General features: G+C 47.7%; 1 protein-coding gene across 1 annotated transcript in view; it reads left to right on the plus strand.

Moving 5' to 3' along the window:
- Nucleotides 1–8,248: 8,248 nt before the first annotated feature.
- The window catches only part of LOC124040708 (V-type proton ATPase subunit H-like), a 55,684-nt gene continuing 50,382 nt past the window's right edge, over nucleotides 8,249–13,550 (plus strand). Inside the window, exons 1-2 of the mRNA XM_046357782.1 lie at nucleotides 8,249–8,396; nucleotides 8,893–9,039. Coding sequence (XP_046213738.1) covers nucleotides 8,936–9,039 — 104 coding nt within the window. The 5' untranslated portion in view covers nucleotides 8,249–8,396; nucleotides 8,893–8,935. The remainder of the gene's footprint in view (nucleotides 8,397–8,892; nucleotides 9,040–13,550) is intronic.

The raw sequence follows: 13,550 nt of genomic DNA on the forward strand, positions 1-13,550 counted from the left end.
TGCTTTTTAAATGATTAATTTTTCCCATTTCAGATTACACTGGCCCACTTTGGGTTGTTTGGAAAGGAAATAATCTCCAAAATATCTTTATTTTTTAAACAAGCCTCAGAAAGTTGGTTGAAATTTCAGTTGAATTTCAGTTGAATTCACCTGAAAAGACAGAACTACTGAATATAAGATCAGCGTCAACTCACCATCAGTACGACCAAGAATATGTTTTCCGCGACGCGGATCCTGTGTTCTGCCTTACAAACAGGACAACGGAATGGATCGCATGCAGCGACCCAAGGAAACGACTCCGAAAAAGAGGGAAACGCGGCGGTGTTCTGGTCAGACTCCGAAAAAGGGCACATCGCGCACCACTTCCCAGTATTCTTCTTGCCAATGTCCAGTCTCTCGACAACAAGGTTGATGAAATCCGAGCAAGGGTGGCATTCCAGAGGGACATCAGAGACTGCAACGTTCTCTGCTTTACGGAGACATGGCTTACTGGGAAAACGCTATCCAGGGCGGTGCAGCCAACGGGTTTCTCCACGCATCGCGCCGACAGAAACAAACATCTATCTGGTAAGAAGAGTGGAGGGGGCGTATGCCTCATGACTAACGGGACATGGTGTGATGAAGGAAACATACAGGAACTCAAATCCTTCTGTTCACCTGATTTAGAATTCCTCACAATCAAATGTAGACCGCATTATCTTCCAAGAGAATTCTCTTCGATTATAATCACAGCCGTATATATCCCCCCCAAGCAGACACATCGATGGCTCTGAACGAACTTTATTTAACTCTTTGCAAACTGGAAAACATTTATCCGGAGGCTGCATTCATTGTAGCTGGGGATTTTAACAAAGCCAATCTGAAAACAAGACTCCCTAAATTTTATCAGCATATCGATTGCGCAACCAGGGGTGGTAAAACCTTGGATCATTGTTACTCTAACTTCCGCGACGCATATAAGGCCCTGCCCCGCCCCCCTTTCGGAAAAGCTGACCACGACTCCATTTTGCTGATCCCTGCCTACAGACAGAAATTAAAACAAGAGGCTCCCACGCTGAGGTCTGTCCAACGCTGGTCCGACCAAGCTGACTATACACTCCAAGACTGCTTCCATCACGTGGACTGGGACATGTTTCGTATTGCGTCAGATGGGAATATTGACGAATACGCTGATTCGGTGTGCGAGTTCATTAGAACGTGCGTCGAAGATGTCGTTCCCATAGCAACGATAAAAACATTCCCTAACCAGAAACCGTGGATTGATGGCAGCATTCGCGTGAAACTGAAAGCGCGAACCACTGCTTTTAATCAGGGCAAGGTGTCTGGCAACATGACTGAATACAAACAGTGCAGCTATTCCCTCCGTAAGGCTATTAAACAAGCTAAGCGTCAGTACAGAGACAAAGTGGAATCTCAATTCAATGGCTCAGACACAAGAGGCATGTGGCAGGGTCTACAGTCAATCACGGACTACAAGATGAAATCCAGCCCAGTCACGGACCAGGATGTCTTGCTCCCAGGCAGACTAAATAACTTTTTGCCCGCTTTGAGGACAATACAGTGCCACTGACACGGCCTGCAACGGAAACATGCAGTCTCTCCTTCACTGCAGCCGAGGTGAGTAAGACATTTAAACGTGTTAACCCTCGCAAGGCTGCAGGCCCAGACGGCATCCCCAGCCGCGCCCTCCGAGCATGCGCAGACCAGCTGGCCGGTGTGTTTACGGACATATTCAATCAATCCCTATACCAGTCTGCTGTTCCCACATGCTTCAAGAGGGCCACCATTGTTCCTGTTCCCAAGAAAGCTAAGGTAACTGAGCTAAACGACTACCGCCCCGTAGCACTCACTTCCATCATCATGAAGTGCTTTGAGAGACTAGTCAAGGACCATATCACCTCCACCCTACCTGACACCCTAGACCCACTCCAATTTGCTTACCGCCCAAATAGGTCCACAGACGATGCAATCTCAACCACACTGCACACTGCCCTAACCCACCTGGACAAGAGGAATACCTATGTGAGAATGCTGTTCATCGACTACAGCTCGGCATTCAACACCATAGTACCCTCCAAGCTCGTCATCAAGCTCGAGACCCTGGGTCTCGACCCGCCCTGTGCAACTGGGTACTGGACTTCCTGACGGGCCGCCCCCAGGTGGTGAGGGTAGGCAACAACATCTCCTCCCCGCTGATCCTCAACACGGGGGCCCCACAAGGGTGCGTTCTGAGCCCTCTCCTGTACTCCCTGTTCACCCACGACTGCGTGGCCACGCACGCCTCCAACTCAATCATCAAGTTTGCGGACGACACAACAGTGGTAGGCTTGATTACCAACAACGACGAGACGGCCTACAGGGAGGAGGTGAGGGCCCTCGGAGTGTGGTGTCAGGAAAATAACCTCACACTCAACGTCAACAAAACTAAGGAGATGATTGTGGACTTCAGGAAACAGCAGAGGGAACACCCCCTATCCACATCGATGGAACAGTAGTGGAGAGGGTAGCTAGTTTTAAGTTCCTCGGCATACACATCACAGACAAACTGAATTGGTCCACTCACACTGACAGCGTCGTGAAGAAGGCGCAGCAGCGCCTATTCAACCTCAGGAGGCTGAAGAAATTCGGCTTGTCACCAAAAGCACTCACAAACTTCTACAGATGCACAATCGAGAGCATCCTGGCGGGCTGTATCACCGCCTGGTACGGCAACTGCTCCGCCCTCAACCGTAAGGCTCTCCAGAGGGTAGTGAGGACTGCACAACGCATCACCGGGGGCAAACTACCTGCCCTCCAGGACACCTACACCACCCGTTGTTACAGGAAGGCCATAAAGATCATCAAGGACATCAACCACCCGAACCACTGCCTGTTCACCCCGCTATCATCCAGAAGGCGAGGTCAGTACAGGTGCATCAAAGCTGGGACCGAGAGACTGAAAAACAGCTTCTATCCCAAGGCCATCAGACTGTTAAATAGCCACCACTAACATTGAGTGGCTGCTGCCAACACACTGTCATTGACACTGACCCAACTCCAGCCATTTTAATAATGGGAATTTATGGGAAATGATGTAAATATATCACTAGCCACTTTAAACAATGCTACCTTATATAATGTTACTTACCCTACATTATTCATCTCATATGCATATGTATATACTGTACTCTACAACATCGACTGCATCCTTATGTAACACATGTATCACTAGCCACTTTAACTATGCCACTTTGTTTACTTTGTCTACACACTCATCTCATATGTATATACTGTACTCGATACCATCTACTGTATGCTGCTCTGTACCATCACTCATTCATATATCCTTATGTACATGTTCCTTATCCCCTTACACTGTGTATAAGACAGTAGTTTTGGAATTGTTAGTTAGATTACTTGTTGGTTATCACTGCATTGTCGGAACTAGAAGCACAAGCATTTCGCTACACTCGCATTAACATCTGCTAACCATGTGTATGTGACAAATAACATTTGATTTGATTTGATTTGAACAAATAATACAGCAAATATTGTGGTAAAACTTAAATATACTAATTGATTAAAAAAAATGTATTTTTCAAAGAAATTTATAAAAAGGGTATAATTTTAGTGAAGTATATCATAACTAGGACTAGTGGAGTTTTGTCACACATGCAGCTAACACAGACATATGGAAATGTCTGCTCTACCCAAAATAACAACCAACTAATTGCAGCATTACCACAAAATGGAAGAGGCAAGTAGAAGGGGGACAAGTAAGGAACTTGTATGTCGGCCCTGTTTTAAAGAACATAAATGGTTAAAGAAAAGTGTGATAAATAAAAACGTGCCAATTTCATTTAAGGAACAAAAAACTGACAGCTGTGCCATATAAATTGCAAAACAGATGCACCCATTCCATGGCACATGGTTTATGAACTGATACTCAAAACAACACCGGATTCAAAACTTAGAATGTTTCCATTTAAATTACTATACAAAATTATTGCAACCAATAGAATGTTATATATATATATATATATATATATGGGGGATACAATCTTCCCAGCTCTGCAGATTCTGCTGTGAGGAGGCAGAGTCATTAGATAATTTATTTTGGTATTGTCCATATGTAGCTCGTTTTCGGTCACAGGTCCAGTAATGGCTGAAGAATTGCAACATTTGCCTAGAACTAACACTGCAGACAGCAATACTGGGTGATTTGAAAAGCCCTAGTCAATCAATCAATAATATAATAATTATTTTAGCAAAAATGTAAATTTTAAATTTACAATCTGTAGAAGCTATGAGAATAGAAAGGTTCAGTACTTTTGTACAAACGCTAGCATTCTACACACATACATTGAAATAGTGTTGTATGGTGGCATTATACATTTTGTATTGTAGATATGTAGTGGTGTAATAATGTTATGATGTACTGTTTTATATGTAATGTAAGTGCCTTAATGTGTTTGGACCCCAGGATGTGTAGCTGCTGCCTTGGCAGGAACTAATGGAGATTCATAATAAATACAAATGTACACATTTATGATTGCAATGTTGAGCATCCCCCAAAACACATACTTCCACCATCTTCTACCTGCCTGTATCCAACATTTAATAGCTCCCCGCCCATTTTCTTGTTGTAAACAGGCAGTGTAGCTGCTTTTGCAGCAGCTTATGGGGATCCAACTAAAATACCACACCATTTTTTAAAATAAAACGTATCGGTGCTCATCGGCCATTGGACATAAACATTACACAACAAGTTGAAAATCGTAAATTCAACAATGAGTGGTTTGCAATGAATCAGTGGTTAACTGCAAGCATTGCAAAGCAATCACTAGCCTGCTATTCAGTGGAGTGGGTGCATGGTCCCAAGTCTGTGTTTAAGGGTCTCTTTTCCAAGCTTAAAATGATAAACATTCAACATTGGCCATGCTGTCAATCCAGCATGACTTCTGCCGACCTGAAGATCACTGACGTCATCATGATTCAAGACAACTGGAAACTTGGAACTAGGAAATCTGACTTCAAGACAACTGGGAACTTGGAACTAGGAAATCTGACTTCAAGACAACTGGGAACTTGGAACTAGGAAATCTGACTTCAAGACAACTGGGAACTTGGAACTAGAAAATCTGACTTCAAGACAACTGGGAACTTGGAACTAGGAAATCTGACTTCAAGACAACTGGGAACTTGGAACTAGGAAATCTGACTTCAAGACAACTGGGAACTCTAACAAAAGAAAACGAGCTTCACTGGGAAAATACGTTTTGAACGGGCATCCAATGTGGAATTACAAGCTGAAGATCTCTGACGTCATTAGGGTTCCCAGTTGTCTTGAAAGCACCATGAATCCAGAGAATGACAGACCACACCACCAGCTATTTCAAACTGTAGCTAGCTACATTAGCTTGATAGGTACAGTAATTAACATTTTTAAGCTCAACTTTAAGATTTTCACCGAGGACGTTGCCTCTCGAATCATCACTCTCTTCTTATTCTTATCCTGTAGGTTTTATGGCAGACTACACCCAAAAAGGTGTATTGCAGCCAACTGGATGGTTTGAAACCAAAATGTTTTAAAAATTCATACGTAATAGTGAAGCTAACTTAATCTACCCCAATAAAAATAGTACAGAGAGGGTGGTACGGCTCTAGACCTGAGAGGGTGGTACGGCTCTAGACCTGAGAGGGTGGTACGGCTCTAGAACCTGAGAGGGTGGTACGGCTCTAGAACCTGAGAGGGTGGTACGGCTCTAGAACCTGAGAGGGTGGTACGGCTCTAGAACCTGAGAGGGTGGTACGGCTCTAGACCTGAGAGGGTGGTACGGCTCTAGAACCTGAGAGGGTGGTACGGCTCTAGAACCTGAGAGGGTGGTACGGCTCTAGACCTGAGAGGGGGGTACGGCTCTAGAACCTGAGAGGGTGGTACGGCTCTAGAACCTGAAAGGGTGGTACGGCTCTAGAACCTGAGAGGGTGGTACGGCTCTAGAACCTGAGAGGGTGGTACGGCTTTAGACCTGAGAGGGTGGTACGGCTCTAGAACCTGAGAGGGTGGTACGGCTCTAGACCTGAGAGGGTGGTACGGCTCTAGACCTGAGAGGGTGGTACGGCTCTAGAACCTGAGAGGGTGGTACGGCTCTAGAACCTGAGAGGGTGGTACGGCTCTAGAACCTGAGAGGGTGGTACGGCTCTAGAACCTGAGAGGGTGGTACGGCTCTAGAACCTGAGAGGGTGGTACGGCTCTAGACCTGAGAGGGTGGTACGGCTCTAGAACCTGAGAGGGTGGTACGGCTCTAGAACCTGAGAGGGTGGTACGGCTCTAGACCTGAGAGGGGGGTACGGCTCTAGAACCTGAGAGGGTGGTACGGCTCTAGACCTGAGAGGGTGGTACGGCTCTAGACCTGAGAGGGTGGTACGGCTCTAGACCTGAGAGGGTGGTACGGCTCTAGAACCTGAGAGGGTGGTACGGCTCTAGACCTGAGAGGGTGGTACGGCTCTAGACCTGAGAGGGTGGTACGGCTCTAGACCTGAGAGGGTGGTACGGCTCTAGACCTGAGAGGGTGGTACGGCTCTAGAACCTGAGAGGGTGGTACGGCTCTAGACCTGAGAGGGTGGTACGGCTCTAGACCCTGAGAGGGTGGTACGGCTCTAGAACCTGAGAGGGTGGTACGGCTCTAGAACCTGAGAGGGTGGTACGGCTCTAGAACTTGAGAGGGTGGTACGGCTCTAGAACCTGAGAGGGTGGTACGGCTCTAGACCTGAGAGGGTGGTACGGCTCTAGAACCTGAGAGGGTGGTACGGCTCTAGAACCTGAGAGGGTGGTACGGCTCTAGACCTGAGAGGGTGGTACGGCTCTAGAACCTGAGAGGGTGGTACGGCTCTAGACCTGAGAGGGTGGTACGGCTCTAGACCTGAGAGGGTGGTACGGCTCTAGACCTGAGAGGGTGGTACGGCTCTAGAACCTGAGAGGGTGGTACGGCTCTAGACCTGAGAGGGTGGTACGGCTCTAGACCCTGAGAGGGTGGTACGGCTCTAGAACCTGAGAGGGTGGTACGGCTCTAGAACCTGAGAGGGTGGTACGGCTCTAGAACTTGAGAGGGTGGTACGGCTCTAGAACCTGAGAGGGTGGTACGGCTCTAGACCTGAGAGGAGGGTGGTACGGCTCTAGAACCTGAGAGGGTGGTGAGAGGGTGGTACGGCTCTAGACCTGAGAGGGTGGTACGGCTGTAGAACCTGAGAGGGTGGTACGGCTCTAGAACCTGAGAGGGTGGTACGGCTCTAGAACCTGAGAGGGTGGTACGGCTCTAGAACTTGAGAGGGTGGTACGGCTCTAGAACCTGAGAGGGTGGTAGGGCTCTAGACCTGAGAGGGTGGTACGGCTCTAGAACCTGAGAGGGTGGTACGGCTCTAGACCTGAGAGGGTGGTACGGCTGTAGAACCTGAGAGGGTGGTACGGCTCTAGACCTGAGAGGGTGGTACGGCTCTAGAACCTGAGAGGGTGGTACGGCTCGACCTGAGAGGGTGGTACGGCTCTAGAACCTGAGAGGGTGGTACGGCTCTAGACCTGAGGGTGGTACGGCTCTAGAACCTGAGAGGGTGGTACGGCTTTAGACCTGAGAGGGTGGTACGGCTCTAGAACCTGAGAGGGTGGTACGGCTCTAGAACCTGAGAGGGTGGTACGGCTCTAGACCTGAGAGGGTGGTACGGCTCTAGAACCTGAGAGGGTGGTACGGCTCTAGACCTGAGAGGGTGGTACGGCTCTAGAACCTGAGAGGGTGGTACGGCTTGTGGCAATATTGCATGTAACTCCTTCGCTGAGAAATCTTTCAGCCCCAGGAACCGCTCTGCCGCAGACACTATAAATTCTATCTTCCTGGACCTTCTCTCCACCTCGGCGCTGCCATTAATTACCACAGCTATACATGCCACAAAGTCCACGACTTTGATAGATATGAAGGGTCATTCTCATCACTGTAAACTACTTTGCTCCGTTTTCCATTCTTTTTGACAATATTCCAATTCTCCTTGGTTCTATCGCCATTGTATTCAGAATCCACTTCCATCATCCGCTTCTTTCTTTCTTTCTTTCTTTCTTTCTTTCTTTCTTTCTTTCTTTCTTTCTTTCTTTCTTTCTTTCTTTCTTTCTTTCTTTCTTTCTTTCTTTCTTTCTTTCTTTCTTTCTTTCTTTCTTTCTTTCTTTATTGAAGCGACGTAAAGCGTCATTGAAGCGACGTAAGCGTCATTGAAGCGACGTAAAGCGTCATTGAAGCGCAGAGGACAGCTGACTGGATTTCAGAGCTTCCTGCTGACAGCATCACGTTGTAGTTGGTAGCGGAGAGATACTGATGGCCTTTTGATTTTAATCCACAGAAATTAATGCTCTATTTGGCTTGTGTGTTTTAACGGTAGGAAAATTGTATTGGAATGTTTCTTTGAGATAGGTTCTGTATTGTGTGTGTTATCGTTAGAATATCTTGGCATTGATGCTAAATTAAGCTATCGTTAGCTTGCACCAGGGTATTGACATTAGCCAGTTAGCTCACTTAGCTGGCGAGACGACTCAAACGCATTCAGTAACAACACTCATTTCAGGATTTGTTGACAAGTGCTGTCGTTGTAACTAAATAATACACATGTGTGGTCAATAACGTTACTGCACCAACATGACATTGCATTACATTAGCCAAGTTAGCTACTGGGTAATGTTGCGTTAGCTAAAGCAGCTGATCTGGTTACAGAGTTGGTCATGAGCTCTCACCTGCAGAATTAGGTTATTATGAAAAACGAATGATACAAAATCTCCCTATGTATGTATGTATATATATGTGTGTGTATCCCAATGACGTGTTGATGTATGACTGAGTATTTATCAATCAAACCCACCTGTCTCCTTCCTTCCAGGTAGTTATTCATTCTTGTCCAGGTATCCTACAGGTGAATCAGGATGGATATCCGCGGGGCGGTGGACGCTGCAGTGCCCACCAACATCATTGCTGCCAAGGCAGCTGAAGTCCGAGCCAACAAGGTCAACTGGCAGTCATACCTGCAGTAAGTACACCTTTGCCTTACTCCTCTTCCTCCACCCCTCTTCATGGCATTTTTTGAGCTCCCTCATATATTTGTCCATAGGGCACTATGCTGGTTCGCCCTTTAAAGCTGCAATATGTAACGTTTTGGGTGACCTGACCTAAATTCACATAGAAATGTTTGTTATCGTTCTGTCTTTTTGAAAGGAAGTCTCTAAGAAGCAGTAGATCTGTTCTGTGCGCTATTTATATGCTTCCCGGTCTTAAGTTTAGTTTTTGCACACCAGTTTCAAACACTTAAATCGAATATTTTGGGTTATGGAAAATCTTTTTTTTTTTTAGATGGTACAATGATTCTCTTCTCTAAAGTGCACCTTTAATTTGGTAATTTTCATGCTGGGCACTAGGCTTAGTACTAGTCAAAAGGTTATTTTGGTATTTCTCTGGGCTGTGAGTCACAGTCTTGTGGATATGAGATATTCATGACTGTCCATTCATAGCACTACACTGATTCTTATAATCATGGTCTTTTAATAAGATGTTGAATCAGCTTGTATAGTGCTGGGACAAAAGGCCACTTCACTCTGCTCTTGTAGTATTTCCAGGGGTAATGCCAGTGTCTTTATCTAAAGCAGAGCTATGCCCATAACCCTGGGGTTCACTGCTCCATCTAAAGCAGAGCTATGCCCATAACCCTGGGGTTCACTGCTCCATCTAAAGCAGAGCTAGGCCCATAACCCTGGGGTTCACTGCTCCATCTAAAGCAGAGCTAGGCCCATAACCCTGGGGTTCACTGCTCCATCTAAAGCAGAGCTAGGCCCATAACCCTGGGGTTCACTGCTCCATCTAAAGCAGAGCTAGTCCCATAACCCTGGGGTTCACTGCTCCATCTAAAGCAGAGCTAGGCCCATAACCCTGGGGTTCACTGCTCCATCTAAAGCAGAGCTAGGCCCATAACCCTGGGGTTCACTGCTCCATCTAAAGCAGAGCTAGGCCCATAACCCTGGGGTTCACTGCTCCATCTAAAGCAGAGCTAGGCCCATAACCCTGGGGTTCACTGCTCCATCTAAAGCAGAGCTAGGCCCATAACCCTGGGGTTCACTGCTCCATCTAAAGCAGAGCTAGGCCCATAACCCTGGGGTTCACTGCTCCATCTAAAGCAGAGCTAGGCCCATAACCCTGGGGTTCACTGCTCCATCTAAAGCAGAGCTAGGCCCATAACCCTGGGGTTCACTGCTCCATCTAAAGCAGAGCTAGGCCCATAACCCTGGGGTTCACTGCTCCATCTAAAGCAGAGCTATGCCCATAACCCTGGGGTTCACTGCTCCATCTAAAGCAGAGCTAGGCCCATAACCCTGGGGTTCACTGCTCCATCTAAAGCAGAGCTAGGCCCATAACCCTGGGGTTCACTGCTCCATCTAAAGCAGAGCTAGGCCCATAACCCTGGGGTTCACTGCTCCATCTAAAGCAGAGCTAGGCCCATAACCCTGGGGTTCACTGCTCCATCTAAAGCAGAGCTAGGCCCATAACCCTGGGGTTCACTGCTCCATCTAAAGCAGAGCTATGCCCATAACCCTGGGGTTCACTGCTCCATCTAAAGCAGAGCTAGGCCCATAACCCTGGGGTTCACTGCTCCATCTAAAGCAGAGCTAGGCCCATAACCCTGGGGTTCACTGCTCCATCTAAAGCAGAGCTAGGCCCATAACACTGGGGTTCACTGCTCCATCTAAAGCAGAGCTAGGCCCATAACCCTGGGGTTCACTGCTCCATCTAAAGCAGAGCTAGGCCCATAACCCTGGGGTTCACTGCTCCATCTAAAGCAGAGCTAGGCCCATAACCCTGGGGTTCACTGCTCCATCTAAAGCAGAGCTAGGCCCATAACCCTGGGGTTCACTGCTCCATCTAAAGCAGAGCTAGGCCCATAACCCTGGGGTTCACTGCTCCATCTAAAGCAGAGCTAGGCCCATAACCCTGGGGTTCACTGCTCCATCTAAAGCAGAGCTAGGCCCATAACCCTGGGGTTCACTGCTCCATCTAAAGCAGAGCTAGGCCCATAACCCTGGGGTTCACTGCTCCATCTAAAGCAGAGCTAGGCCCATAACCCTGGGGTTCACTGCTCCATCTAAAGCAGAGCTAGGCCCATAACCCTGGGGTGCACTGCTCCATCTAAAGCAGAGCTAGGCCCATAACACTGGGATTCTAGTCTAATTATGTGTACCCCAGGAAGAGTAAATTATGCTTTTGCAGTGGCTAATGGGATCCTAATAAATACCAAACTAGATTTTTATTTGAATGTTCTCATTGTATGTCTAACGTGTATTTTAATAGTCATCAATCATACTGTGTGTATCTTGTCTCAAAGGGGTCAAATGATTTCAGCAGAGGTCGGGGAAAAACTATGAATATCTATTATGTATATAATATAGGCCTATCAATTTGCATGTGTCTCAAGGTCATATGATTGGGGTCAGGTGACTTCAGGAGTGGATTACTGAATGAACATTTGTAGTTCAATAATCTTGCTGTGTAGCCTATGTCTTATGGGCCAATCATTTAGCCAGATATTATGAGGATTATAAATATGTGAAGGAGTAAACTGTGAGCGTTGTCTGCGTAATCAAATATCATACAGCTCAGAACTCAAGCACGACTCCAACACCATCAAGTTGGCTGACGACACAACAGTGGTAGGTCTGATCATCGACAACAATGAGACAGCCTATAGGGAGGAGGTCAGAGACCTGGCCGTGTGGTGCCAGGACAACATTCTCTCCCTCGACGTGATAAAGACAAAGGAGATGATCGTGGACTACAGAAAAAGGAGGGCAGAGCACGCCCCCATGCGGTAGTAGAGAGAACAGTCTATGACTGGGGTGACTGGAGTCTTTGACAATTTTCAGGGCCTTTCTCTGACACCGGCTGGTATAGAGGTCCTGGATGACAGGCAGCTTGGCCCCAGTGATGTACTGGGCCGTACCCACTACCCTCTGAAGTGCCTTGCGGTCGGAGGCTGAGCGGTTGCTGTACCAGGCAGTGATGCAACCGGTCAGGATGCTCTCCATGTTGCAGCTGTAGAACCTTTTAAAGATCTCAGGACCCATGCCAAGTCTTTTTAGTTTCCTGAGGGGGAATAGGCTTTGTCGTGCCCTCTTCACGATTGTCTTGGTGTGTTTGGACCATTCTAGTTTGTTGTTGATGTGGACACCAAGGACTTTGAAGCTCTCAACCTGCTCCACTACAGCCCCTGGGGTCTATGACAATTTTAGGGCTTCAACTGACACCGCCTTCACTGTAATGCACAGCCAAAGCCATGGATCTCAACAAATTCCTTTTCCTCTCCATTTACTCAAGTAACAGCAAAATGATCTTAAAACAACAAACCTCGTAGCACAATGGGGACTGAAATGACAGAGACACTGTCTCACACTCTTAACATGTTGTTCTTTATTAGCTGGTTTGTTTGTATTTGGTTGTTTTAAATGTGACTGTTCTTGTCTATCAGTGTTTTGTTGTCATGCTGTATTTTGTGTGGACCCCAGGAAGAGTAGTTGGGGATCCCAATAAACCAATAAAACTAGTAAATATTCAAGCTGATCCACCCCCTAGAAGAAACTTGTAATTGAACAACGTTTTGCAGTTGAGCTACATTTAAATATAGGAAGTGTTTTCAGTTGTTAATTCCTTTTCTGCCATGTAATAGAGGTCTCCTCAGGACTGATTTCTTCATCCCTCTGCCTGTCATCCCTCTGCCTGTCATCCCTCTGCCTGTCACCCCTCTGCCTGTCACCCCTCTGCCTGTCATCCCTCTGCCTGTCATCCCTCTCCCTCTGCCTGTCATCCCTCTGCCTGTCATCCCTCTGCCTGTCATCCCACTGCCTGTCCTCTGCCTGTCATCCCCCTGCCTGTCATCCCACTGCCTGTCATCCCTCTCCCACTGCCTGTCATCCCTCTCCCACTGCCTGTCATCCCTCTCCCTCTGCCTGTCATCCCACTGCCTTTCATCCCTCTCCCTCTGCCTTTCATCCCTCTCCCTCTGCCTTTCATCCCTCTCCCTCTGCCTGTCATCCCACTGCCTTTCATCCCTCTCCCTCTGCCTGTCATCCCTCTCCCACTGCCTGTCATCCCTCTCCCTCTGCCTGTCATCCCTCTACCTTTCATCCCTCTCCCTCTGCCTTTCATCCCTCTCCCTCTGCCTTTCATCCCTCTCCCTCTGCCTTTCATCCCTCTCCCTCTGCCTGTCATCCCTCTCCCTCTGCCTGTCATCCCTCTCCCTCTGCCTGTCATCCCTCTCCCTCTGCCTTTCATCCCTCTCCCACTGCCTGTCATCCCTCTCCCTCTGCCTTTCATCCCTCTCCCACTGCCTGTCATCCCTCTCCCACTGCCTGTCATCCCTCTCCCACTGCCTGTCATCCCTCTCCCTCTGCCTGTCATCCCTCTCCCTCTGCCTGTCATCCCTCTCCCTCTGCCTGTCATCCCTCTCCCACTGCCTGTCATCCCTCTCCCACTGCCTGTCATCCCTCTCCCACTGCCTGT

This window comes from Oncorhynchus gorbuscha, linkage group LG08, assembly GCF_021184085.1.
Source record: "Oncorhynchus gorbuscha isolate QuinsamMale2020 ecotype Even-year linkage group LG08, OgorEven_v1.0, whole genome shotgun sequence".
NCBI lineage: Eukaryota > Metazoa > Chordata > Actinopteri > Salmoniformes > Salmonidae > Oncorhynchus > Oncorhynchus gorbuscha.